We start from the raw sequence: 24,302 nt of genomic DNA, 5'->3' as shown, positions 1-24,302 counted from the left end.
CTCTTTCTTAGCCTTTCTGATAATTAATACTAACTTATTTTTATAAACTTTATATTTCATTTCAGCAGGCTTTGTTCTAAGTTCTATATAATCTCTATACAATTTATTTTTCTTTTTACATGTATTTTCTAGTCCTTTTGTTATCCATGGTTTACCAGTAGTTTTCTTTTTCTTTTGCTTATATAATACCAGTGGACAGTGATTTTCATACAAAACCAAATAAGTATTTAAGAATGCCTCGTATGCAGCATTGACGTCATCTACATAAACCTCATTCCAATCTTCTTTCATAAGACCTTGCCTGAACTTATTTATTGCGTCATCATTTCTAATTCTTATATATCTGTCGACACACACTTCCTCCTTTTGTGTCATTTTATAATTATGTCATTTATGACAAGACCACTTATAATGTTGCTTTCCAAGCAATTAATGAAAATATGATCAATTGAAGTAGCTGACTTTTCAGTTATTCTACTAGGTTTAGTAATCAGAGGGTAGAACCCTCTTCCAAATAATAACTCAAAAAAAATCTGATGATGCCTTATGATTGGACATTTTTAAAAAATCAATATTATAATCACCGCAAATACAGAATGTCTTGTTTCCCTTTACCTTGCTCAATAAAACTTCTACTACATCTGTGAATGTTTCTATCAGTGTCCCAGGCCTCCTATACATACAAGTAACAATTATATTACTCTTTCTTTCCATTTCTATTTCTACTGTCACACACTCCATTAAATCATCAATAGCCACAGACATATATTCAACCTGTTTACATTTCAAATCACTATCAACAAAAAGTGCCACACCTCCTGCCTTCTTATTAGATCTGTTTATATGATGTAATTCATACCCATCAATGTGAAAGTCCCAACCCCTTTCCTCATCGATCCATGTTTCTGATAGTGCTATCACTTTAAACTTGCCTTTCAGATTATTCAAAAAATCATTGATCAGAACAAAATTTTTATAGAGGCTTCTACAGTTGAAATGAATTAATGAAAATGTATTGCCTAAGTCAACATTATCCCTAAATTGATTCTCAGTATAATACTCACATGTAACATTAATTGCATTAAGCACATTCCGGTCTGGATCAATATTATTTTCAAAATCATGTAATTTGTAATCCGAATCTTCAGTCATTGTGATTGGGTATTCTTTAAGTGTCTGTTATCCTTATGACATACCCAAGTATTTCACAACATATTTTGGGAAACCACTCATAGCTATACAGTTCTTTCTGATCCATACATAACTGCGGGTCAGATCTATATCTCGTCTCCGCACATAATGGTCTTCATGCTTCTCTTGAAGCCATTTTAATAAAGGTTATAATACAAGAAAAGCATAGCATGCCTTCACTCCCCTGTGTCACCTCCCACTTTGATCTTTGTTTCAAATTGAATTTAAATCCATGAAGTAAGTAAAATAGAAATGGGAATTGAGTCCACCAGGTTGAGTAAAACATAAATTTTCTGCTATCAATCATCATAATAGAAGTTGAAAGTATCTATATGTGTGACACAATTTGCACTAATCCTCTGCAATCGCATCAATTTTATGCTTTTATTCAGTTATGACTGTCATCACCCATCCCTGAAAAACACTGAAGGGATAAAAACACAAAGAATGAATGAGCACCAGCTCAACCACACACACACACACACACACACACAGAAAATACCTTAACTCCTCTTATTCCCACGTTACCAGTCTCTCCCTGTTCACCCTTACGCCCTGGCAGTCCATCTTTTCCCAGTAATCCCTAAAAGTCACAAAAAAACCACAAATCACCTCTGCTTTTTGTAACTGATGACAAATCTACACACAGGTAATAAAGAAGCTGCAGTGTGATGGAAGCTAAACACCGACCGATTCACCAGGTACTCCAGGTTGGCCTGCTTCTCCCTGCAGAGACAAAACAGTAATTACAGCAGTGAAATTACTACACAATCATCATCCATGAGCGGCGTTGCTTGCCTTCTGCCCACCAGGTCCTCTGGCACCTGGGAAACCGGTAGATCCTCGTTCTCCAGGTTCTCCTCTCAAACCCTAATGTTAAGTACACACATGCACATAAATATATATATTGATCTTCTTACAGATCAATACAGTAGCATTTTGATTTTTTTCTGTGGCAATATAACAATATTTAAATCATTTTAAGGTTGGAATTGATTCCTGTGAAATCCCAAATCAATATCTTAGCCTGCATGGCCAACACATACACTTCATCAATGATTTTGCATTATGGATCAGTTCTTTAGAGTAAACACAATAAAAATGCACTAAAAATTCTTTAATGCTGAAACATTGTTAACAAAAAAATAGTTAATACAAAAATCTGGCATTATCAACCAAAAATTCCAAATATTTGTTGAATGTAGCCAAACAGGCCTAAAAAATATAATTGAGTAGACAACATATAGGCAGACATACTCAACACTGCTGTAACCCCAAATGGCCACTTAAGACTGCTTCTAAAAGCAAGTCAATCACAATCAAACTGTCCAATTAATTAAAAATAAGGGAAAAAGATTAGATCGATTAAAAAAGCAGCTAACAGCTAATTTACTCCTCCATCATGGTAAAATATGTTTATTACAAGGTTTGGCCAGATAGTGCCAGTGGGTTTAACACTTTACCTTAGATGTTTTTTTGTGCATTTTTTAGGCAAATATTTGACAAACATTATGGATTACAGTGCAGATATTTTTACACAACACCCAAGACGAGTCACTGCTGTGAAGTTTTAATGCCCCCTTATTCACGAGGGTTTGCCACAGCAGGTTGCGCCACATGTTTGATTTGGCAGATTGTTTTTCTTTTAACAACGGATGCCATTCCTGACACAATCCCAAACGGATTTCTTTCTCCTCCCTGAGAAACAAAGGTCGCGAAAGTGTAAACCACTACTCTAGTTGTAGTTGTATTTGTATGTTATCAATCTCGGGTATCTCTGTGTGTGACATTGATGCAGCTTTCTAAATATATTTCTAGTGCTGGCTGATAACTCTAAATATTGCCACAAATAAGGCACAAGATGATGTTCACACAACTTCAGCCAAGCAAGTCCATATCTATTATTTACAGTCTATAGTTTCAGCTTCTGAAATGCAGCAGTTCCTTTCATCTAGTCGCCGTAAATTATTTATCTTAACTGACAACAACCTTAATTGATGGGCTGCTTTTCTGACATTATTCAAACCAAACAGTTAATTAATTCATCTTACCACTTCTCCTGGTGGACCTTCTTGACCTTTTACCCCCTTTTCTCCTTGTATACCTTTGGGTCCTCTGTCACCCTAAAAGCAACAACAGTAAAATTCAGAACAAGTTTTTTGTTTTTTTTTAAATATTATGCTATCACAACTAAAGTCAATATTTAGCCACAGTAAATGGTGTCATGCATTTGTTGTTCACTGACTGTTTCTCCTTTGTTGCCCTTTTCTCCAGGAGGTCCTCCCACCAGCACAGTGTCCCCCTGTAAGTGATACTACATCTGTAAGAATCCGCTATAAGCCCCAAGCCAAACACACAACGCTTTATCCTTTTGTCTCTTCTTTCACTATGCATCTTGTAATATCACAGGTCATTACCATTGTATGTATTTATAAATTCCTCCTGCTCTCAAGGAGCCAAATCTGTTGTAAGAGTACTTTTTAGTAACAGCCACATCTGAGACATGATTTATTTAGTCCTTTATCCATTCACTGTCTCTGCCGCCTTTACAAATATACACAAACAGACAATCAACAGAGAGCGAGAGTGAGCAGTGGTACTGCTTATTAGATATTAAAATGTACACACCTTCTCTCCTTTGTCACCTTGCGGCCCGCTGTCTCCCTGAAAAGCCATTGCATTCAAGCGTGTCAATTTAATTCACTACATTACATGAGCAGAAAGCTCAGGGGAAGTAGCTAGGATGATGACAGAAAAAAAAAAAAAAAGAGGACCAGTGGTATTTACCTTCTCTCCCCGAGCCCCACGATTCCCTGGAGGACCCTAATGAACACAAAAGACACACAAACACATTACAAACAGCTTTATAATGAAAAATGACTGTGGATGCTTCTGCCCCATCAAATTGCATTAATGATGTAATGTCACAACTCTGTAGGGTGCACGGTTTAATTAAACAGTGAGCACCGGTAGAATAGATTCCTGCTGATCGCGCTTTCTACCTGCAATGCACTGAAAAGCCAAAGACCGACTGACTGAATAATTTACAGTCCAGGAAATGCACTGTGACCTTGTGAAGGGCAGCTTTTCTATAATAACAATAAGACTTTGCTTGTGTTCTTTGCTTCACAGCTCAAAACAGATCGTCCTTTGGTTTAAAAAGAAAATTGAGATCTTTGGTGGACAGGCTCTGTCTGCTCCTGAATAAAGGAAAAACTGGATATTTACAGATGATCCTCTCTCCCCATCCAATCCAGCTCGACCCTCCTCGCCCTAGGACACGACAGACACAAGATGAGCAGAAATACACAATTCTTAATTTCATATATTTTAGGAGAGAAGTTAACAAATCAGTAACGCAGCCACTGTGTCTTACTCTGGGCCCTGGATCTCCTCTTTCACCTCTCGCACCGGGGACGCCGACACCAGTTTCCCCCTGGCAACAGAAAATATATGAATTCAAAAAGAATCTATACACATTTAACCCTGGAGAACCCGTGGGGTCAGATCCGACCCCATTGGTTTACTAGGGAAACCATGGGGTCAAATTTGACCCCATGGGTTCTCCAGGGTTAAGCTGCTGGAAAATAAAATACTGCATGTGAGAGAATCACCTTGTCTCCTTTGACCCCGTTAGTACCAGGAGATCCCTAGAAAACATATTATTGATCATATAAATCCATATTCAATTTCTTCTTGTCTGTTATGGCATCTTCCTCCATCTAAATCAGATCTATTCTTGATTTTAAGAGCTTAATTTAACCCAACAAAAAGGTGATCCAGCTAAAAACAGATAAAACACAATTAACAGTCAAACCTAAACTGGAAGCTCTCAGGAGAATGTACTTTGTAAATAAAAAAAACAGGAACTTACTGCCAATCCAGGAGGTCCAGGAGGACCAGGGGGACCAACATTTCCTGCACGGCCAGCAAAGCCTTGGAGACCCTGAGAGTGAAAACACAGACAAAGATGTAAAGGTTAAATTAATAATAATAATAATAATAATAATAATAACAATAATAATTCTCCTAGTGGATGAACCAACCCTCTCTCCCGGGGGTCCAGGAGGTCCTGGTTGTCCATTTTCTCCTCTCACACCAGGTGGCCCACTGTCTCCTGTTTTCCCTGCAGGACCTGGAGGACCAGCTGGACCAGGCATCCCTGGATCCCCCTAAAACACAGTGACATTTTCACCCTCAAGTGAGGTGCGCCTGATACCGCCCGCTATCTGATTTGAAAGATAAAAATATAGATCATCTTTTGCTGCAATGTGTGCTATTACTCACTTTTAAACCTGGAGGCCCATTCCGACCAGGAGGACCTGCAAGTCCTATCCCTTTCTCTCCCTGCAACACACATTTTATCATAGCAGTCACTGTCAGAGTGGTTAGACTGCAGGAAAATCGATAAACCAAATGACGAAAGCTCACCTTATCGCCTTTTGGCCCGGGAGATCCCTGTGCCCCCTTAATTAAGTTGTGAAAAAAGAAGAATTATTTATTGTGTTATTTACTTTTTCATATTTGTATCAACAGGAAATTAACCAAAGTAAAACAGAAAAATATTAATGAATGAATTGCTATTTCATAAATTTATTGTGCAGATTTAGAAATATTTCATACATGTTCCAGTTTCAGGTTGTTAACGGTTCGTTAATGTGGTTTTTTGAAAACCTCAAAACCAACAAATCATTAAAATCTTGCACATCACAGTCGTCTGGGCAAAGACAGTAAAAACAGGAATAGCAATTTCAATGTCCTTGTGACTAGAAAAAAGCAGTGTTTGCCCCTGATTGCTTTGACATTTTTGTTGCATTCAAATGAAAGATTCAGGTCATAGATTGGAAGAAGTTGCAGCAACCAGCTTGTTGCTAATTGGTTCAGAACCGTTGGCTGACCCTATTCAGTTGCAAGGTGCTGCACAGGTTGTGTGGTGGGAAGCAAACTTTCTCCAAATAAATAACATCCAAATGAGACTGACTTCAATCACTCTCAGACACACTGGAAAAGGAATGCAAATAACTGCTGTCCAAGATATCCAGATATCTAAAATCACTCCAAGTCAGTTTACAAATATTTGTAACACGCCTCTTTGCAATATGAGATACAACTCATCTAGTTTCCAACTGGTTGCATTCTGGTTATATTTCTATATAAAAGCAAGGTATAAAGCCTTATGTCATTTTACAGTTAAATTGCCATAGTGGAACAATTACGTCACTCTTTTCTGTTTCAGCTCTATGAGGTTCTGTTTAGTAATTACTGTCTTTTTCTGTGTAATGTGAATTCCTGTGTATGTAGGCAGCAACAGATAGCAACAGATTTGAGATTTCCACCAATTTATCTCAGTTAATCACTGTATTTTCACAAACAGATGGTGTGTAATTGCTAACTTGACCCCATTCAATCACAAACTGGTAGAAGACCGACTCCATCTTGTTGCTCTTTCGTCGCTGTCTGGATACACCAAAGTCACTTTAAAGACAGCAGCTGACTCTGCGTGGTCACAGACCTGGGCTCCAACTCGGAAGGAACAATTTCAAAGCCAACAACAATGCAAACGCATTTACACAAAGTGCAACAATTGTCTCCAACCTGGGTTTTCTCTAGTATGACTGTAACATTAGATACACTGTCTATAGACCAGTGTTTCCCCAATGTATGGGCTCTAGTGAGCCATAAAGGTGTAGCATAAGAGGTCATTTAGTTTTCTTTTACAATGTTGTAATTTCTTAATAAGTGCTGGCCGTGTATGCTGTTGTTGGGTTTGTTGCCTTTTTTTGTGTCTGTTTTTGGTTTTGATTTTTATTTTGCTGTCTTTATTGTCTGTGCTCTTCTGTCCCGCTGTTTGTGACTGTGTAAACAATTTTGAAACTTGCATAAATAAAAAAACAAAACAATGTTGTAATTTAGTTTGCACTACCCTAAAGATCTATAACCAAATTATTGCAAAGTTGATCATATCTCATAAATAAAATTAAATGAAAACTCCAATTTCAAATGACATGTTATGCTTAATTTTGTCACCTATTTTTATTTCATAAAATATCTTGTATCATGTCACTGGTTAAAGGCGATGTGATGGCAAGAAAAAACCTGTTGATGGAGATGGGGTATACAGATTTCAAACTGGGCCGTGGCATTCTTATATGCTTTAGAAAAATAACTATTCAGGCATGATTATATAACTTGACTTCGGAGTAAATCAGCTATCAAGTTGTTAAAACTGATTTCACATATGCATGAGGTGGGCGGCACTGAATACTTTTTCTCCTCTTATTACATACACATATGCATATAATATACATTTTATTATTTTTGTACTAATATTTATCAAGGCATAGAAGACATTTTAAACAAATCAAACTGTTCAAAATTTGATGAATTTTCCCAAAAAATAAAAACTGACTTTAATACCATCGACTACAATGGATCACTGGATTTGTTTATGTGAAACTACACAAAATTACACACTACTATTGACATCAGCATTGCAAATCTTCCATAAAACAATAAACACTATGACTAAGAGTTCATTAAAAAAATCTAATATGACTTTGTGAAATCCAGTTGGGCAGTGGAAGTTGATTACTCACATCTTCTCCAGGTTCTCCTGATTCACCAGCTTGTCCCTTGTAAGACAGACAGCACATTGTGTACATTCATACTTGTATATGTAAGTACGTCATTATTTGGTCCCATTATCGTACTCACTCTTTCTCCTTTGATGCCAGCAACACCTTTGTCTCCCTTGTTACCCTAAATGACAGCAGTTGTGCATTCAGATATACAATTTTAATGAAAAAGCACTTAACATCTCCAGTCTGTCCCTCTCACTCACTGAGGGGGAGCTTGCAGTTTGGTCAGACTCACCTTTTCACCAATTGGACCTCTCTCTCCAGCTGTGCCTGGCAGCGTTAAACCAGGAGGACCCTGCATCAATCAGAACCAGGAAAGTGCTGTAAGCTGCATTTGTAAATGCTGCTCTATTGCGTCACTTCATGCTGCAGCTACTTCTACATTAATGGCAATAGGAGTGACTCACCCTCTCTCCTTTGGGTCCAGGAGGTCCAGCCACAGCCTGTGTACAGAGTACAGAAGAAGGAGGAAAATAACAGTAATTACCTGCACAGCATGATGTGGGTTGTTGTTCATTAAAAGATGCCAACGTGTACCTAAAAGCTTTGGTATTAAGTATCATATTAGCTTAATCATCTTTGCTTCTAGCTCTCGAATATTAAGAGCCAGAATGTCTTCAGGACGGACAGCCAACAAATGCACACTCACTGTTTAAGAATAGCACAGCAGACTGTGAAAACATTTGAAAATCTATTCAGCTTCACTGCCAAAAGCCTGCAGATGCAAGTCCAGTGTGTCTTATCACTTGTACACAACAATATTTTAAAGGCAATTTAAGAAAGACTGGATTGTAAGGACTGATTCAAAAAAAATGCTTAAATCCAGAAGTAAAATTCTGTTTTTATTTGTGGTGTTCAAACATGTTTCACCACCCTGATAAGGAAGAATAAAGGAAGCAAAGTGGAATAAATGGAGCACATTATGGAGTGTGACAGACAAACTACAAAAGTACTGTGCTTCAGAACACAGGCATCGCTTCCTGTTAAAAAGGGAGTTCTTCCTCCCTGCTGTCACTTGCTTGCTCACCGGAGATCACCAGGTCATTGAGCTTTTCTCTCTCATATCACATTGTTTTTACCTTAAAATATAAAGCAGCTAAAGATCATTCTTGTTGTGAGCTGGACACAAAAAAGACACAAAAACAATGTGAAGTAAAACATAAAATGTCTACGTAAAATATATAGAAGTACTCTCTAGGTGTGTGATACTTTATAGCAGAACTGAATGAACTGTACTTGATGAAATGTACAGTAGATCATTCTTTTCTTGCCGCAGTAAATTGAGGGCTGTTGATGATCTTCTGTGAGATTTCTGGTGTTACAGAAAGTCTGGAAATTTCTGTAAGTCAAGCGAGTGAGCGCAACCCTTAAGTGAAGAGTGTGTGTGTGTGTGTGTGTGTGTGTGTGTGTGTGTGTGTGTGTGTGTGTGTGTGTGTGTGTGTGTGTGTGTGTGTGTCAACAAATGTTGGAGAAAAATCCTGAGCAGATGAACAAGTTGTATATAGCAGGTTATCAGAGTCACTCAAGAAACTGAATGAATATAACCATTCAGGAAGAAAAATGAAAACAAATCCATTTCATAAATAGTTTTATTTTTCATGTCTTTCACTAAATGCATCTTCTTCAGTGTTGTAGGGCATCGGAAGTGAACCAGTTCATGGCAACACGGACAATACCGGTGCTTTTTGAATGTTTTCTATACGCTGAAGCTACAACGTTGAATTAATAATGTTTTCAAAAGCATGCCATAATGTGTCTGTGAAGGTTCTCAGTCAACCAGGTCATCGTAGTCTAAGGAGCTTGGAAAGAAAAGTGTCTGGACTTCTTTAAGTTTCCTTGAAGACATTTCACTTCTGAATTCAGGCAACTTAAAGAAGTCCAGATGCTTTTCTCTTTTCTCTCCTAGCTCCTTAGACCATGCCATGCTCTTTGTTGACTTTAGCTCTGCTTTCAATACGATACTCCTGGACAGACTAATAGTTAAACTGCTGGAAATCGGACTTTCTTCTACCACCTGCCGCTGGATCAGAGACTTCCTGTCAGACCGTGTACAGTGAGTTAGAGTGGGGCCTCATCTTTCCTCACCCCTCAGCCTTAACACCACAAGGCTGTGTACTGAGTCCTCTACTGTACACTCTGTACACACATGACTGTGTTAGTACCCACCAGGACAACGCAGTCATCAAGTTTGCAGATGATACCACCGTGGTGGGGCTCATCTCTGGGGGAGATGAGACGGCATACAGAGCTGAGGTTCAGAGGCTGACAGATTGGTGTGTAGACAACAACCTGGACCTCAATACCACCAAGACAAAAGAATTGGTAGTTGACTTCAGAAGGAGGAAGTTTGAGCTGCAGCCTGTCAGCATCAATGGCGAGTGTGTGGAAAGGGTCTCCAGTTTCAAGTTCCTGGGTGTGCACATAGACTTAGACCTCCAATGGAGCTCTAACACCTCTACGGTTTTAAAGAAGGCCCAACAGCGTGCCCACTTTCTGAGAATCCTCAGAAAAATGGACCTGAAGAAGGAGCTGCTGACTGTCTTCTACCGCTGCTCCATTGAAAGTGTGCTGACATATTGCATCGGTGTGTGATTCTCCAGCTGCACCACAGCACACAGAAAGGCACTCCAGAGGGTCATCAATATGGCCCAAAAAAGTCATTGGACATCCTCTTTCCTCCCTGAAGGACCTGTACAGCACTCGCTGTCTCAAGAGGGCACGCAGCATCCTACGGGACTGTACACACCCAGGACACCGGGTGTTTAAGCTGCTGCCGTCTGGCAGGAGATTCAGGCTGCTGAGGTCCCAAACAAACAGACTCAAGGACAGCTTTTACAACAGGGCAATAGCCCTAATCAATGCAAATTTATTACTAAGTTATTACTAAGTTATTATACTGTGTTGTGTTGTTTGTGTTGCGTTGTGATGTGTCGTATCGGGTCGTGTTGCGTTATATGTAGTGCCGACGTATTTCATTGTGCTATTGTACTATGTATGACTGTGCAATGACAATAAAGAGTTATCTTATCTTATCTTATAATATCTTATGTTAAAGAAGCTCCAAGTTATTGGGCTTGAAAAGCATGTGGCATTGCAATAGTTTGTCTGAATGTTTGCATCTCGAGATTAAATGAACAGAACCAAATTATGTTTTAAAATATAGGATAACTCAGAATTTTGAAACACTGCGTTTCAATAATTGGAAAAACAAGCCGCTGGTATTGTTCTTAAAAACAAATTAGTTAATTCCAGCACTGTAACACACACTTCATTCTAGACTGTACACTATGTTAATGTAAACCCCTTATAAAGGGTGGCAAAATTCAACACCATAACAGCCTGCCATTAAAACAAGTCAGATCTGCTGAGACTGAATTGGAGGAAATTCATTACAAAAAGTAACAGTTTAATTAGAGCTTATGCCACAATTAAAACTATTAATGTACACTGTTTTTTCATTATTAGAATTTTTTAAAAGAATCCATCAAACCATCAATAATAAAAACTCAAGTCACATTAAAGTGTGGAAAATGTGATAATGTGAGAAGCAGTTAACAGGGAACATTATGTAAGTGTCCTTCTCTGTCATTTTTAGTTTTCACCTGCAAGAATTTGGCTTAATTTCCATCCTCACTGACAGAATCAACACAAGGAAGCCAAACAATCCCCTTTAACAGATGTCTCCCACCATTCGTTAACAGTATACCAATGTTGATCATTTTTGATTAGGTTTATCATTATATTAGTGGTTAAAATAGAATAAACTACAAGGCATAGCAACTGCCCGACAAGTCAATAATAAACTCCAGGTATACAAAGATGTCTTACTTCACACAGGGTTTGATTTCCCAATCAAAAAACAATAAAACTGTGGAACAAAAATCTATAGATCAATAAAAAAAAAAAAAAAAAAAAATTACCTTTAAAGTGACAGACAGTGCACATAAAAAGGGAATGGCATTTGACCTAACGCATGTGAACTCATCTGTCAGCCACGGTGGTTGTGTTAAAGCCTGGCCTTCAGCATTGAGAGCTGCCAATAGATGTGGCACACTGGAATTCATCAAGGACTTTAATGCTGATGAAAGCAAAAGGATGAATGCAGAGGTATAGGTCTGTGTCATCCATTCAGCTGGAAAACGACTGCAAACATAAAATAGGGTTTGGAGACTATCTGTCAATGATTTAATTTATAATGATGAGAACATTTTTGTGCAGGGATGTTTAGTCATATAACAGATTAACACAGCTGACACTTTGCACAGGAAGCTTGAATTCTTCTATTACCATAAAGTCCCACCATATCCAGTTTATTATAGGAAAGCATAAACTGGAGACACGGCCTACTGTAAAATAAAACACATGGTCTTAGAGAGAAATTAAGATTAAATACTCAAAAAAGACTTTTTTAAACACCCCAGAGATACTGCTTTGTGTTTCACCTATTCGGGAATTAGCGACCACTCCAAACAGCTCAAAATGTCCAAGGTTAGAAGAGCACAGTTGGCCTGACTGTTTAAATATGCAGAGGCAGAAATGTGTTCAGACAGAAATGAGAGCAGGTCCACATTTATCTGGCATTACTCCACAACACAATTTATGACTGTGTGTTGACCTCATGAATTACAGTTTCCAGTTCCAACGACCCCAAAATTCTCCAATTGCTCTGACAATATACTGGCTCTCAATCAAACCTTTTCCATATTAAATTCTTAGATTATCCTCATGTGTCACATTGCCAGTCAGCATAATTAAACCATCTCAGCATCATGGCTATCATCTACAAATAAAACAGTAGTACTCCAGTTTCTCTTTAAGAAGAGTGGACTTACAGGGGAACACATCTGGAACCCACTCGGGCTAAGGTTCATGCTTTAAGATGCAGCTGTGGCTAAGTTGGTACAGCGGGTCATCGAATTATTGGAAAGTTGGTGGATCAGCTTTCCAATGGGTCGACTCCCTGACTTCTCCGGTCCACATGACAAAGTATTGTTGGGGAAGATATTGAACCCTGAGTTCTCTCCATTGGAGTGTGAGATTGTGTCTGAATGTTAGAAAAGTACTTAGGCATAGAAAAAAAAAGGTGCTCTGTGAATGAGACTGTGTTCAACCGAGTAGAAATGCATTGTGTAACTACCAGTCCATTTACCATTTACTTCTCCTAAAGGAGGACTCAGAATAGAACCCCCTGGTGTCAGATAAAAGCTCTTCAATCTAATAATAACGCTATACTTTTTTAAATTATTACTTCATACAACAAACCATTCTGTAGCTTGGATTATTTCCGATAAAAACAACCAAAAAACTAGCTGCATTTTCTGTGTCTCTTAGAAAGAGATTGCTCGCTAGACGCAACATCTGCTCACCTTCCCTGGAGGCCCGCTGTCTCCCTGCTCCCCCTTCAGGCCAGCCTGGCCTGGAGGTCCTGCAATGCCCTGAGGAACAAATTACACAATGTTAACACTGAGAAAAAAAAACACTTAATAGTGCTGCCACCGGTGAGCAATATGACATAAACTCAAACCTGCTTTCCTGGTAATCCAGGTATTCCTTCTTTGCCAGGCACCCCATCTCTTCCAGGAACACCAGGTTTGCCTGCTTCACCCTGAGGAGCAGAAATGCCTTAGTATATGTGAATGTGTTTATCACTCTCACACTAAAGATCGTTTACTCATTCAATCTGAATCGCTGCCTGTGTTAAATTCACATCTTTACATCATTGATCAGTTATGGTCTACACAATAAGACTCTAAATAATGCACACAATGCCAGATAAATGAACTTACATCTATTTTGTTTGATTTTCTTATCAAAGTATGCCAGCACTTATTTTCAGGTTATAAAAGCGCTTCACATTTTAATATATTTAGTCTACAACAGTCAACACATATTACACAAATCCAGCAGTTAGCTATGTGGATGTGTGAGAAAACCAGAAATAATAATGGTAGAAATGTTGATATATCCCCAAAAAAGAAAGAAGGGTCTGATATCCCAAAAAACCCTATGCAGCTCAAGCTGTCAGCAAAATCTTGGTACAGATGTTTTGGCATTTTCAGTTAATCACCTCCCTATTTTCAGCTACAACAAAACTGCCTGAGGGTCAAGACTTTTTTTCACGTTTACATTTCCTCACTGTGTGACACATTGCAGCCGCAGCAGGATTAAGACCAAATACGCACCACCTGCCCTGGCAGTCCCGGAGGCCCCTGTGGACCCTGCAGGGAGAAAAAAGTTACAGTGGTACGAAGGAACACATTTGATACACACCGTGAGATTTTAAATGAATTTCACGAGAAAACATGACAGAATTATTTTCCCCTGCTGAGAAGTTATGATTTGTGGGAACACATACCACAGCTCCTGGGGGACCTGCTGGTCCTGGCAGACCTGTGCTCCCCTGTGCACCAGGAGGACCCTGCAGAGATGAGAAATAAACTCACAGGGTTATCTGTTGTACATCACAACTGTGTGCATTGTTATATTATTCGGTCCCGGAGAAATTTAATGCATTTTATATAAAATGTAAAAAAATTTATACCTGTACACCAACACCTGCTTCTCCTTGATTACCCTGTAAAAAACAAAAGTTTTATGAGTTTGATAAACAAACCAAAATCTACTTGTTGCACACTAAAGTTTTGATAATGTATTGAACTCACCTTTACACCTGGTGGACCTGGCAGCCCAGCGGGACCCATGGGACCCTGTTAAAAACACATCACCAACGTTGGTAACTGTGAATAAGAGTCTTTGAATGTGTGTGACATGTTTGTCATACTTACAGTCGGCCCCCTAATGCCTGGCTCTCCCGGGTTTCCCTATAAGCAAAGTCACAAAGTCACATAAAAAATTGAACATCTGCACAAAGGCCACATGCTAAAGGATTTTTTTTTTTTTACATTTTTAAAAGCTAAATGGCTTTGTTCCTGAGAGTTATGTAAGAATGTCAGCCGTGTCTGTCGCTAAATATAACTTTCTGCTAGGAGTTTCCATTCACAGCACTCCCAGTGAGATGATCATTGATAAAGAAACAAGCAATTCTGCATTTAACCGCTCCAAAAAACAACCAAATGAGTGAATATTAAACTGTGTACAGATCAGCTAATGAGTTTATGTATTTTTGAGGTGTCTGTTTCTAGTCTTTAACTCTAAGTTAAATGACTACTGGCAGTAGCTTTACATGTAACAAAGTGATGTTTTCATCCAACTCTGAGTAGCAAAATCCAGAGCTGAGAAATGACGCCAAAGGTTAAGCTTATGAAACACAAAACTGAGGCAGGTTCCAAAATTGAGTACGTAGACATTTTATTTCTATATATATTTGTATATTAACAATGATTAGCATGCATCTATTAACTGCATTTTATATCCATCAATCCTTAGGTAAAAAAAATGATCACTTAAAAAAAAAAAAATCCTAAAACTGAGGCTTCATATTTAAAGGTTAAAAACCCCATACATGTTAAAATGATAAAATGTACAGATAATTTTTTTTAAAAATGGTAGCCTTTAAAGCTAATTTTAGTTGTCATAATAATGTAATGAACTAATTTTTTAATATAACTTACTTATTAAATTTTTATTCAGGCTTAAAGAGGCAAAAAGTCTGCCCCAGTATTTGACGCATGCTTTTACATATACTACCTTTTTTGCACGCATGCAATCTATAGATCATCTTGCTGACCAAGCAAGCTAGCATCAGCTGATAACTTCACCCTCTCATTCAATTCAATTTTATTTATGTAGTTCCAATTCACAACAACACTCGCTTAAGCTGCTTCATATTGTAAGGTAAAGACCCTACAATAATACAGAGAAAACTCCAGCAAACAGATGAGTAAAAACTTGGAGACAGTGGGAAAGAAAGACTTTGGCTAGATCAATTTTTGTATACAGTCAACTCCCAGGAAGCAAGCAAATAACTTTCATTTTCAAAATGTAGAACTATTCCTTTAGGCAACATATTTATGCATAAATATGTTTAGAAAAATTGAGTACTTAAAAAGGTGCACACTTTTTCTGTACCCAAAAATCTACAACTTGGAATGATAAATACTGTCATATGTACATGTCTCTATAGGAAACATAAAATACAAGCACTTAATTGATGGACAACAGGTAGAACAATACAAACAGATTATCTGAAATGTCAACAAGGAGACACTTGCATGGTAAGCTCTGAAAAATCAGCACTGTGCAAGGGATAAGCAAACAACAGACATCAGGCACAGCTGCAAGCATGATAAGCAGATTTGAGCGAATCATCAACCGTACTTTCTGGAGTGCACCCAGTTTAGTATTCCCCACACTACTGTACATAAGAGCTGCGGCTGAGGTTGTCAGCCAACTTGCTTTCATCTCGTCTAACAAATTTATGGTATTTTACACATTTAAATTTTTTGCTTCAAAATGTAGTCCTTGAGTTTGACACAGATCCTTTTGGACATTTCATGAGGAACTGTTCGAGGTCTGACTCTTATCCCAGACCTCAGCTCCCAGAATCATGATTCTAATAAGAATGAATTAAGATTAAAGAGGTGAAATTTGCCTGGGAGGTACATGACAACGAGTGCATCCCGATGACAGGTTGTGCTCCTGGTGTTAAATCATGCTTTATTGTTTACCCTGCTTGCTTTGTAAGCTATTGCCCATCAGCGTCTCATCAGTTTTGGTCGAATCCTAATTATATCTGATACTACAAGGACAGATTCTCCAAACCTTTTATACCTATTTCCCCAAAAGCTCAAGCATGCCAGCCATCAGCAGAGAACCTACCGGTCTGCCTAGAACTCCTGGGAACCCAGGGAAGCCCTGGAGAAATGACAGACAAAGGAAAGTGGATGACAGGAGGGAGGGGGGGACAGGTGGGTGGAGAACAGTGACGAAAAAGGGGAAACGAACAACACACACAAAAGGAAATGGACATAGATAAGACGCACACAGGTAGAGAGAGAAAGTTAAAGAGTGAGGCGTTAGTCGCACAGCTGCACATGGTTATTGCCTAAGGATCTACGAAGCCTCGGCCCAAGGAGGGAAACAGCTCCGTTGGCTTTGAACTTGCAGCCAGCCTGCAGCTTTAACTCTGCAGATCAAGCCTAAAAGAAGCAGACTGTGTTACTGGTTACTCACTGGTTGGCCTTGAGGACCAGCAGGCCCTGTTGAACCCTGCTCAGACACGCAGGGAGGAAAACAAAAAGTGTGAGGAATATTTTCCTTTATCTTTCCTTGGTTTTACCATGACTGATGATAACCATGACTTACAGAATTTCCCCAAAGTGTGTTTTGGGGAAAAAAGATGAAACTTTAATGTGTTCTTTGTAGAGATGTGGTTCCTACTTGTTACATACTTTGAAAACAATAGATTATAGACTCATTATGTCTGTGAATGATTATCAGTGATATAAGGAAATACACACACTTACCAAGTCAGCTGAAATTAATATTTAGAATACATATTTACAAAATCAATGCTATATCGTTTTCACTATGACAATTTGAAAGTACAGTGTTGTAAGAGTCAAGTTAACTTTCAGAAACCTCTGCCACACATCCCGCAGGGAGCAGTCCACTTACCGGTTTCCCATCCTGGCCCGGTTTTCCAGTCGCTCCTGGTGTTCCCTGCAATAGCAAGCCACATATCTGTATCCTGACAAATCTCATAATAGTAATTATCATAATAGTTTTATATTAGACTTAATAACACTTTCGAAGAATACCTGTACAGCAAATTTTCTTAATGCAATTTAGCTGAACATCAACAAATATGAACACAACAAGTCATCTTTACGTTTCAGTTTTGCAAGATAAACAAGAAACAATGTTTGAATTAGTGGGAATTTAAGGAGGCGGAAGAGAAATTTTAATAGCTTTAGACATAGCTTGACTAACTGTTTCCCCATGCTTACAGTCTTTAAACTAAGCTAAGCCAACCAGCAGCCTTCAATAGTGTAATATTTAGTGGACAGATGTTAGGATCACATGTTTTAATCACTGATCTTCCTAACAAGCAGGAGGTGGTAGTCAGAATATTTAAAACACATTTTAAGTTAATGATTGGAGTAACAAAATATTTTAATCAAGGCTCCATTTGAGAGGCAGCTCACCTGTGAGCCATCACGGCCTTTTTCTCCTGGCTCTCCTCCCTCACCTTTATCACCTCGAGGTCCCACAAAACCCTGTAAGGCGCATTCCAATTGTTTATTCATATTAAGACACATACGATGTGACACAAGATGTGTGTAATATGCGTAAATCTTACGCGGTCTCCTTTAGGTCCTGACGGTCCTGTAGCACCAGGTTCTCCCTTCAACCCAGATACTCCAGGAGGGCCTCTAGCCCCAGGAGACCCAACCAGGACTGAGTCAGCAGATTCTCCCTATAAACCATAATCACATACATATCTGTGAATCCTTTTTTTACTCTACATTTACTAAATATCTTATCACAACAATAACTAAAACTATTTTACCTTTTGACCTGGCGGGCCAGCTGGTCCTGTTAATCCAACCCGACCCTGAGAAACAGAACAAACTATCAGTTAACTACAAGAACCAGGAAATTTACTAAAACAAGAAATGAAACCATCAACCTAATAAGAGGACTCACAGAATCTCCTCTGTCACCTTTCTCTCCTCTTTCCCCCTAAAAAACAAATATACAATGTCATCAGTGTGATGCCACAAAAAGAGACCCCATTTGGTTGCCCAACTCTCCTCGCCACCTTATCTCCTGGCCTTCCTGCCTCTCCTAGTTCCCCAGCTCGTCCAGGAAGACCTGGTATCCCAGGCTTGCCAGGCTCCCCGGCAGGCCCCGGAGGTCCCTCTGGCCCTCGTTCGACAATGGCTCTGCCTGGGGGCCCCGCCGGTCCCACAGGTCCTCGGTCCCCTGCGTCTCCTTTGCTGCCCCTCTCTCCAGGAAAACCACGAGCACCCTAGGGCAAAACCAGAATAAAAAAACGATTTCTCTGTCAATTTCATTCGATTAATTACACTCTAAAAAAAAAAAAATCCAAACAAGATGCTTCATTCTATCTGACTGGAAGTCTTCAAATCATTTTGTCTTTTCACTTTAATCCTCGAAGATGCTTAGTCACACTTACATCTGCTCCAGATGGTCCTCTCTGTCCAGGCTCACCCTTATCTCCCTTTTCACCTTTCTCTGAAAGTGTGTCCTTGCTGTCCACAGCCTTCTTCAGATCAGACACCTGTGTGGAGCAGAAATCCAAAACGGAAAAGCTTTATAACTTTCAGCAGCAGATGCCCATCTGCAAAATGTTTTAATCCCCAGATAAAACCAGTCATTTAGAATTCATCCCAGCAGCTCAAAAACTGCTCATAAACAGTGTCACTTTAACCTGCCAGGCATAATTCTAAAATATATAAGCAGGTGTATGTGCATAATAAATGAAAGACTCATGCCAACATTTACTGGACTAAATGAGCTGCTGAAACAAGGCCAGACATAAATGGTATGATGAGATTTGCAAGAACAAAGTGGGAAATATAACACTTTGCATACATTTGCAGGAAATGTTCTTCTCTATAAGCTATAACAGAAGCAAGAGTAAGTGCTGATTTTAAGACTGTTTAGATAATTGCATTTTTCCCCATTATTCCATCCATCCATGCAAGTGAAAGCCAAAAGAAATCGTGTTCAAATTGAGTTAGTCATCTGAGGAGTCCACCTACCTGAATACCAAAGCCTGCCAGAGCTTTCTGTACATCCTGGCAGGAAACACGGAGACATTATTAAACCGAGATGTAGAAATGTAAAATACTAACAACTGACAATTACATGACAGGCAATGTGCTGATGTCTTACCACTGACGTCCCGGGTTTGCCAGGTGCTCCATCCTCTCCTGGGTCTCCCTAAACATAACAAGATATGAAGGAGTCAAAAAAAAAAAGTGGACCCTCCATGTCACATTTTCACTGAATGTTTCACTTACAGTTTCACCTTTCAGGCCAGGCAGACCTCGCTCTCCCTGAAAACAAAAAAGAAAAAATGACAAATACCAATGAGGGTGAGGAGGGAATCGCACTGCAATATCATCATAACAAACTGCGCACAATAATAACGGCATCACAGTAAAATGATTCTTAGATCTTTGCAATCTTTCTTTTGTGCAAGGAAAAATACTCCAGAAATGGGAAAAAAAAAAGCAGGGCTTATTTCTTTAGTAATGTAACTTTGATGTTAGAGTGTGTGTGTGAGTTGTTATTAGTCAGCTTTAATAACATGTTAGTTCAAAGTACTCCAGTTTATACTTGCTAACTAAATGGTAAGTTAATTGTTCAAAGAGGACTGTGAATGTCATATGCCAACTAAAGAGTCTTGAGGTGTAATGAGTTCTCGTAAGAATAGAAGGTGAAAGACTGTAGCTGCTGTTACATATAATCACATTTCCATTCACTTCCTGTTTCAGCTACAGAAGCAGGACACCAGTTAATACAAAAAAGCCCAGAAAAAAAAAGAAAAAACATCTCGAAACTACAACTTACTCTGGTTCCTGCAGCTCCAGGGATTCCTGGGACACCCTGAAAGGAAAACGGGGACACAAAAATGAAGACACCCTGGCAGCTAACAGCAACTTGTGTAGATATGACACACATAACTGCTGCTTGTGGATGTTGGTGGCTCATGGTTTTGGGGATAACAAGAGCAACATACATAGAATATAGTGGACAGTAATAATTATTTGACTGCCACTTATTTTCTTTAAAAATATATATTTCTCCAATAAATAAGCTAAAAGAATCTAACTAAAAGATGCTCAATTTAGTTTCAGCAGCGCCAACAACGGCAATAAGAATGGTGATGCACACTTACGGGCGTTCCTGGGGGCCCCTGTGGACCTGGGATTGGTGTTGCTTCAGCTCCTTTCACATACACAACCTGAGAAAGGGGAACATCCCGTTTCATTCAAAACGCCAAATTAACTTTGCTATTTTTCACATGTTGGCTTCACTCGCACCTGACCAGGAGGACCAATGCTGCCAGGTAATCCAGGTGCTCCTGGCGGACCAGGGGAGCCTAAAGGCCCAGAAGGACCACGGTCTCCTTTCTCCCCGTCACGGCCCTGAAAAACACATGCTGTTCACAACTGAAATTCACCCCACACACTTTCTTCCTCCTTCACTATAGTAAAGGCTGAACTATAAAATCAAAGCAGGTGGCCGCTGCCACCCCTCCACTGATGTTCTAGAGATAATTAATATGAATTTGCACATGAAACCGGCACTCTGACATTTGGCACCCCTCTGGATTCCACTCAGAAGTCACTCCACTTAAAGGCTAAGCTAGATCATTAGAGGTGAATTTATATAGCTTCTTCAGAGGAGCCCATTGATTCAGCAGTGAGAAGCCGATGTCAATTTTAGAACAAACTATGGCTGACAAATATACAGCTGAAGGGGGAAGTGATCAGGAGAAAAAAAGGACGGAAAGCTGATATGCAATAAAGTCATAACAGGAAGGCAGGGCGATATAAGGCATCTCGATAAGATATATAAAAAACAAACTGACAACAAACACATTTTTGAAAAGTAATGATATGAAAGAGGTTTGTGAAAACTGACATCTCTTCCAGCTGCTCCAGCTTCTCCTTTGTCGCCCTGTAGATTAGAAATAGACATTAAATACAATCTTCAAAAATAATCCTGCTAAATTATGCTAAATTATTTCTTGTTTTAATCCACTCTTAATGTGCACATCATGTAAAAATAAAAACCAGTGTCTAATGTACATACATGTAACATGCAATTTTACATGACAATCGCATGGATTGGTTAGCAAAAATCGTGCCATGGGTCAAGTAAGATGCCTTTACAGAGTCAAACTGTGGAAATCATGTTGACTAAATCGTATAAAAGAGACACAGACCTTTCTACCATCTTCACCTGGCACGCCATCCTCGCCCTGTGAGTCCAAACAAAATGCATTACAACAAACAGGAACAAAGTGCATAATGGCCAGTCTGCCATGGGAGCACTCAGTGCCTCTGCTTTAGAAACTCACTTAAGCGAACCATTATGCGGCAGAGCCTGAAATAAATGTCCATACTGCTTTTGATCAGTAAACATCATTTACAGAATAAAGGTATTAAAAAAAAGGCCATTACCAATTATACAAGTACATCAAACTATGAGGATATTATATTCAGGAGGTCAGAGTTACCGTTTTGCCAGGTGGTCCAGCTTTGCCATTTTCACCTGCTTTACCCTGACAAATAAAAGTAAGGTTAATTAGAAATTTGGAAGCGGAAGTTCGGTAAAAACATGTATAGGCCTGACAGACAGGACGATGGAACTTTGTGGGAGTCTCTTTTTGAGTGGGATAGAGGGGTACTCACAGGTATCCCTGGATTGCCTGCAGGTCCAACAGGCCCTGGGGGACCCTGCGCCCCTACTAGTCCAGGTAATCCCTGGCAGAAAAAACCAACAAATAATCCAAGAGTAGATTTTGCAATGAATTACTAGACACTGTAATACAGTGCAAAATAGATTTAAATGTGATTTGTTTATTTTCTGAGATGATCACTGTGTAAGAGATGTCATCGCTAGATAGACTTTAATGTGCATGAGCAGCTGCAGAGCTGTTGTACAACTGCCCTGTAAGCCAGGATTTAGATCTTTTAAATAAACCCTAAGTTTCAAAGTTCTGGACTTTTAATAACATTATTATGGTCAATATTGCATAACAGTCTCCTCTGAATAATGGACTGGCCTGGAGACATCTTTCCCTACAGTCGGCTTACGCAACTCAGCACAGATCTAAAAGCTGTTTTTTTACAGTTTCCACAGTGCCCTCTGCAGGACGCCCACTTCAAGTGCATATGCTCACTAAAATTGAGAATGTTGCAAAATAATGACCCCACAACCCCGAATTGGATGAGTGGAAGAGAACGGATGGATAGGTGGATGCTCATTAAAATCAAACTATAGAAGACATTTCCATCATGAACAATCATTTGCACGGTGATCATCTCAGACAATATGAAAAGTACATTTCCTGAAACTACATTAAATACATTTCCAGTGTAAAATGATTAAAACAGAACAATGAATGAAAACCTGAAGGGGCAAACAATTATACCTGTCTACTTAAGTAACAATACAACCAAAAATAATGTGTTTATTTTGTGATGATTGCCTCTTTCACACAATCATCTTTAAAGACAGAGAGAAACAAAACTTACATCCCTCCCTGGATCTCCCTGTTTCCCAGGATCACCCTATAGCACAAATAAAAACAAATGCAGTGCATCAGCTACACAGAGACTCTGTGAGTCTTATAGTTTGGTAAAAAATGAGACAAACTGAAATACCCTCTGGCCAGGTGGCCCAGGAGCCCCTGGTTTACCATCAAGACCAGGACGCCCATCTAAGCCAGATGCTCCCCGTTCTCCCTGGTAATACATCAGTTAAGAGTTAGGAAATCACATGGTTATTACAGTCTGTAAGTTAGCAGTAAAAGTGATTTAACTTTGCTATGAAGCTTACTTTCCCCTATACACATGTTTCTGCCAGCAGATTCCTACTGGAAATCTGCTGTTTCACTAACAAAACCAGTGGAAGTTTCCTTGCAGCACAATGACAGAACTACACATGTCAGAAGAGAGCAGTAGATTCAATTGTGTGATTCCAAACCTTCTCTCCAGGTGGTCCTCTGTCTCCTGTGTCGCCCTATAAAAATCAACGTGACATAAATATAGTTGAAAGTCAGTGAAATTCAGACAGTTAAAGATATGCATTAGAGATAATTGTAATGTAGAGAATGAGAGAAGGAAAGTCCACTCACTCTTGTCCCTGGAGGCCCCCGTTGTCCCTCAGGACCCTTTATAGACGACAGGAAAAGAACAAGAAGGCACATCACTCTTGCATACTAAAATCTACTGAGAACAGGACCTGTGTGCATTCAGATTGCATTTAAAAATTGCAAGAATGAGGAACACTCACTCGTAGGCCTGGAGCTCCAGGAGTCCCCGCCTCACCTTTCGTGCCTTTGCCGCCATGCTCTCCTGGGTCACCAGCATCACCCTGGGAATAACAGTGATATAATCTGCTGCTATATACTTTTTTTTACCCAGTTACCTTATATTTTTCAACTTATTTCAGCTATTGGTGTTTATTTAGGATATTTTAAAAGGTCAAACAAACATACTTGATTTTGTAAAAAATAAAATAAAATAAAATTCTCAGAGTCTACATGCACAGAAAAAGCACTCACCTTTTCTCCTCTCTCTCCTTTCAGCTGGCCCTGGATATCAGCCTGTTGACAAACAAACATGGCAAATGTCACATGTAGCTCTGCCTCCTCTGTGTTATCAAAATTGGATTATAAATAGTTAATTCAGTGTTAAGCTGATTCCTGGAGGCTGTTAAACAGTGTTCTGTGACACTGTTTTTTTACCACTGTCCCTGGTGGTCCTTGGGGCCCTTGAAGTCCCTGGTTGAAGAGAATAAAGTGTG

At 39.2% G+C, this 24,302-nt stretch overlaps 1 protein-coding gene across 3 annotated transcripts in view; it reads right to left on the bottom strand.

Moving 5' to 3' along the window:
• The window catches only part of col7a1 (collagen, type VII, alpha 1), a 68,287-nt gene that overhangs the window by 16,961 nt on the left and 27,024 nt on the right, over positions 1-24,302 (bottom strand). For all 3 annotated transcript variants that reach the window (XR_014874129.1, XM_085159790.1, XM_085159789.1), the window contains 50 exons: positions 24,244-24,279; positions 24,061-24,102; positions 23,790-23,870; positions 23,632-23,667; positions 23,481-23,516; positions 23,159-23,239; positions 23,030-23,065; positions 22,184-22,255; positions 22,009-22,053; positions 21,715-21,750; positions 21,411-21,446; positions 20,807-20,911; positions 20,662-20,727; positions 20,334-20,369; positions 19,781-19,816; positions 19,653-19,700; positions 19,520-19,555; positions 18,931-19,035; positions 18,553-18,762; positions 18,438-18,473; positions 18,301-18,345; positions 18,091-18,207; positions 17,936-18,007; positions 17,406-17,450; positions 16,962-16,997; positions 14,615-14,650; positions 14,492-14,536; positions 14,371-14,403; positions 14,185-14,247; positions 14,012-14,047; positions 13,354-13,434; positions 13,196-13,264; positions 8,237-8,272; positions 8,065-8,124; positions 7,906-7,950; positions 7,788-7,823; positions 5,623-5,658; positions 5,479-5,538; positions 5,238-5,363; positions 5,066-5,137; positions 4,806-4,841; positions 4,568-4,627; positions 4,420-4,464; positions 3,979-4,014; positions 3,820-3,855; positions 3,437-3,493; positions 3,243-3,314; positions 1,990-2,061; positions 1,882-1,917; positions 1,694-1,774 (listed from right to left, as the gene is read on the bottom strand). Coding sequence is in view for 2 of the 3 variants with exons in the window: in XM_085159790.1 (XP_085015916.1) it covers positions 1,694-1,774; positions 1,882-1,917; positions 1,990-2,061; positions 3,243-3,314; positions 3,437-3,493; positions 3,820-3,855; positions 3,979-4,014; positions 4,420-4,464; positions 4,568-4,627; positions 4,806-4,841; positions 5,066-5,137; positions 5,238-5,363; positions 5,479-5,538; positions 5,623-5,658; positions 7,788-7,823; positions 7,906-7,950; positions 8,065-8,124; positions 8,237-8,272; positions 13,196-13,264; positions 13,354-13,434; positions 14,012-14,047; positions 14,185-14,247; positions 14,371-14,403; positions 14,492-14,536; positions 14,615-14,650; positions 16,962-16,997; positions 17,406-17,450; positions 17,936-18,007; positions 18,091-18,207; positions 18,301-18,345; positions 18,438-18,473; positions 18,553-18,762; positions 18,931-19,035; positions 19,520-19,555; positions 19,653-19,700; positions 19,781-19,816; positions 20,334-20,369; positions 20,662-20,727; positions 20,807-20,911; positions 21,411-21,446; positions 21,715-21,750; positions 22,009-22,053; positions 22,184-22,255; positions 23,030-23,065; positions 23,159-23,239; positions 23,481-23,516; positions 23,632-23,667; positions 23,790-23,870; positions 24,061-24,102; positions 24,244-24,279 (2,895 nt within the window). In the remaining variant the exon portion in view is untranslated. The remainder of the gene's footprint in view (positions 1-1,693; positions 1,775-1,881; positions 1,918-1,989; positions 2,062-3,242; positions 3,315-3,436; positions 3,494-3,819; positions 3,856-3,978; positions 4,015-4,419; positions 4,465-4,567; positions 4,628-4,805; positions 4,842-5,065; positions 5,138-5,237; positions 5,364-5,478; positions 5,539-5,622; positions 5,659-7,787; positions 7,824-7,905; positions 7,951-8,064; positions 8,125-8,236; positions 8,273-13,195; positions 13,265-13,353; positions 13,435-14,011; positions 14,048-14,184; positions 14,248-14,370; positions 14,404-14,491; positions 14,537-14,614; positions 14,651-16,961; positions 16,998-17,405; positions 17,451-17,935; positions 18,008-18,090; positions 18,208-18,300; positions 18,346-18,437; positions 18,474-18,552; positions 18,763-18,930; positions 19,036-19,519; positions 19,556-19,652; positions 19,701-19,780; positions 19,817-20,333; positions 20,370-20,661; positions 20,728-20,806; positions 20,912-21,410; positions 21,447-21,714; positions 21,751-22,008; positions 22,054-22,183; positions 22,256-23,029; positions 23,066-23,158; positions 23,240-23,480; positions 23,517-23,631; positions 23,668-23,789; positions 23,871-24,060; positions 24,103-24,243; positions 24,280-24,302) is intronic.

This window comes from Neolamprologus multifasciatus, chromosome 5 (assembly GCF_963576455.1).
Source record: "Neolamprologus multifasciatus chromosome 5, fNeoMul1.2, whole genome shotgun sequence".
NCBI classification, from domain to species: Eukaryota; Metazoa; Chordata; class Actinopteri; order Cichliformes; family Cichlidae; genus Neolamprologus; species Neolamprologus multifasciatus.
The sequence above is the reverse complement of the archived record's forward strand: the minus strand, read 5'-3'. Positions and strand labels throughout refer to the sequence as shown.